Source organism: Trypanosoma equiperdum (assembly GCF_001457755.1).
Source record: "Trypanosoma equiperdum strain OVI genome assembly, contig: ctg_1526, whole genome shotgun sequence".
NCBI classification, from domain to species: Eukaryota; Euglenozoa; class Kinetoplastea; order Trypanosomatida; family Trypanosomatidae; genus Trypanosoma; species Trypanosoma equiperdum.
In genome coordinates, this window is record NW_027123534.1 from 1 (window position 1) to 3,226 (window position 3,226).

The 3,226-nt window shown below is 46.9% G+C and overlaps 1 protein-coding gene across 1 annotated transcript; it reads left to right on the forward strand.

Moving 5' to 3' along the window:
• Positions 1 to 176: 176 nt before the first annotated feature.
• TEOVI_000642400 (cysteinyl-tRNA synthetase, putative) lies at positions 177 to 2,534 on the forward strand (the record flags this gene model as incomplete). Its single annotated transcript, XM_067221967.1, has 1 exon — positions 177 to 2,534. The coding sequence occupies one exon, from the start codon at positions 177 to 179 to the stop codon at positions 2,532 to 2,534; it is 2,358 nt and encodes a 785-aa protein (XP_067078068.1).
• Between the last annotated feature and the right edge of the window lie 692 nt (positions 2,535 to 3,226).

Here is a 3,226-nt window from a genome sequence, read left to right on the forward strand (position 1 = left end):
GCCGTCTTAGCCACGCGTGTGTTTTTTTATTTGTTTGCTATTTTCTTTTTTCCTTTCCTTTTTTTGCTTTAGTTCTTTTTTTTTACTTTTTTTAGTTGTTTGTATCTTTTACAACGTTTCGTTTTTCTTTACGTTATTTTTTCAGAACTTCGTTTTCTTTTAATTGCAGCTTTGCGATGAAGGAAAGTGACGGTTTGTTATTAGCAGATGGTTTGAATGTGTGTGAACCTGTGAAACGTTCTCGACATCCGCCGTGGTATCCGCCTTTGAATGTTGATGGCAATGATGTTTGTGTTCTTAATTCCATGACTGAGTGCCTTGAGAAGTTTGCACCTCGTGAGGGGCGGTTGGTGCGGTGGTACACTTGTGGGCCAACGGTATATGATGTCTCTCATATGGGCCATGCGCGCGCTTACCTTACTTTTGATATCCTACGGCGCATTATGGAAGATTTCTTTGGGTATAAAGTAATTTATCAGATGAATATTACGGATATTGACGATAAGATTATTAAGCGGGCGAGGGTTTCTTCACTTTTGCGTCATTTTCGCGATGTGACTCTTGAGGGTGGTAATATGGAGAAACTTGTTAAATTTACAGTGGAAGCGCAGAGATCGGCTTCGCGTGCCCTCTCGGAGACGAGGGAAAAGTTGTCGCAAGCGCTGCCAGAGGGTACTTCTAGCCGTGTTCGGATGGAGAGGGAAGAGAAAATCATGGAACTCGCACTTAAGGAAACACAGTTCAGTGACACAAGTGGTCGTATTCAAAGCGCTATTAAGGCTGGCGACTTTGACGAACTGTTTGATGCGGCCTCAGGTATTAACGGTGACCTGCTGGACCAGCTCGAGGGTCACACTGTGACCGACCAAAAAATATTTGATGATCATGCACGGCGTTATGAGCGGCTTTTTTTTGAAGATATGAAGCGCCTCGGGGTGAAGGATCCTGATGTCATTACGCGCGTGACAGAGTATGTTCCGCAAGTGGTCAACTTTATTCAAAGGATTATGGACAACGGTTTCGCCTATTCTGGCGAAACTTCGGTGTTCTTTGATACGACCGCGTTCATACGGGCGGGGCACAACTATCCAAAGCTAAAGCCCATAAGCGAGCGCGATGAATGCAACACGACCGAAGCCGAAATGGCGGAAGGTGAGGGCGCACTTGCCGCATGTGTTGCCGGTGAGAAGCGGAGTCCCAACGATTTCGCGCTGTGGAAATTCTCAAAGCCTGGTGAACCCCACTGGCCTTCACCTTGGGGTGCCGGAAGACCGGGTTGGCACATTGAGTGCTCGGTTATGGCCTCTGATATACTCGGCACAAATATGGATATTCATAGTGGTGGATGCGACCTGAAGTTTCCACACCATGACAACGAGTGTGCACAGAGTGAAGCATACAGTATGCAACATCAATGGGTGAACTATTTTTTGCACTGCGGTCACCTACACATTAAAGGGCTGAAGATGAGCAAGAGTCTGAAGAATTTCATTACTATTCGTCATGCTTTGGATGACCTGGGTGTAACTCCGCGTACGATGCGGCTCCTTTTTCTTGCAAACCAATGGAATAAGGCAATGAATTTCTCTGATCAAAGCATTGACGAGGCAAAGGAGCGCGAAAGAGTTTTGCGTTCTTTCTTTGGAAGTGTTGATATGGTGCTTCGAAGTGATACACTGAAAGAAATACAGGGCTTCAATGAGCACGACCGCAAGTTGAATGAGGCCTGGATTTCCACCGAGAGCGCCGTGGACGCGGCATTGCGCAACAACTTTGACACCCCCACCGCTATGGAAGCGATCATGGGACTTGTGAGCGAGACAAACCGGTATCTTGTCACAGGACAACGCCCCAGTGCCACATTGGTGCACAAGGTCGGTCGTTATGTTACCCGGATACTACAGGTATTTGGTGTGGTGGATGGGAATGACATGGTTGGTTTCACAAAAACACGACAAACGGATGACCAATTGGTACCTGTGATGGAAGCTTTGCTTCGCTTCCGCGATTCAGTACGTAGTGAAGCTAAGGCTAGCGGTACAACAGCAAACTTTCTTCCCTTATGTGACGCTATCCGGGACGAATGGCTTGCACAGGCCGGTATCCGAATAGAGGACAGTCCCAATGGGCCAACCACGTGGAAGAGAGACGACCCAGCCGTTTTGCTGCGGGAAATCTCTGAGCGGAGAGAGCAACAGGCCAACGACAGGCGGAGGAAGTTGCAGAACCAAATTGAGACAAAGAAGAAGCTTGTGGAAAAGTGGAGGAATTACACATCCTCTCCGAAAGATTACTTCAAGATGCAAAGCGGGAGTGTGTACGCCACCTTCGACGAGGAAACTGGACTCCCCACCAGTAACTCACGTGGTGAAGTAGTTGGGGAAAAGGAACTGAAGAAGCTTTCAAAGGAGTTGGCCAAGTATGCAAAAGCACACGAAGAATTCAATTCAAAGGGCGGGATGGAGTGGCTTTTGGAACAAGAGCAAGAACTGGCCAACATGCAAGAGAGCTTAAAAAGCACCGAAGTATCATAGCTGCAAAGGATAGCGCAAGGAGCCTAATGGACCGAAACAGAAGGGGGAAGCAACAAACGCGAGGGCAAGGGGTGACGAAACAGGAGCACAATTACTTTGTTTTCTTTTCCCTTTATGGAATTATCCGAAACTCGTCCTACATGAATTTCGTGCCACCGGTCACACACCTACAGGAACGCGGTGTCTTTTGTTGTCTTTCCCCGCAGCATCCTTTTACAATGGCGTTCTTTGTTAAGGCTTCTAAATACTAACGAAAATATATTGGCAGGAAAGAAACTAGAACGGAAATCGAAAAGTATGGTGGGAAATGATAATGTGACGGTGGTGTCGGTAGGTTATTCAAGAGGGGGAAATGCGTCCCGGGCGGCAGACAAGAATAAAAAGGTACTTAGGAACCACTAATAAGTAGAACGAAACAAATTCAGGTTAATTGCAGGAGAAAAACGAATACATATGCGGATGAGTGGGTAAAAACGCCCCGGCTGTATGTTTGCAGAGTGATGGCAACAGGATGTTTCGAGGAATTGTGGTATTTTCAACACACTATTGATTCATTCCCCATTCCCTTTCTTCATGCAGCCCACAGAAGGGCGCATATGACGGGGCGGGGGAAGGTAATGTGAGTAAACCAAATGCTATGTTATCATCGGTTGCAGTTGTTTTCTGCTTATTCCAAGGTATCTTGTTCGGCA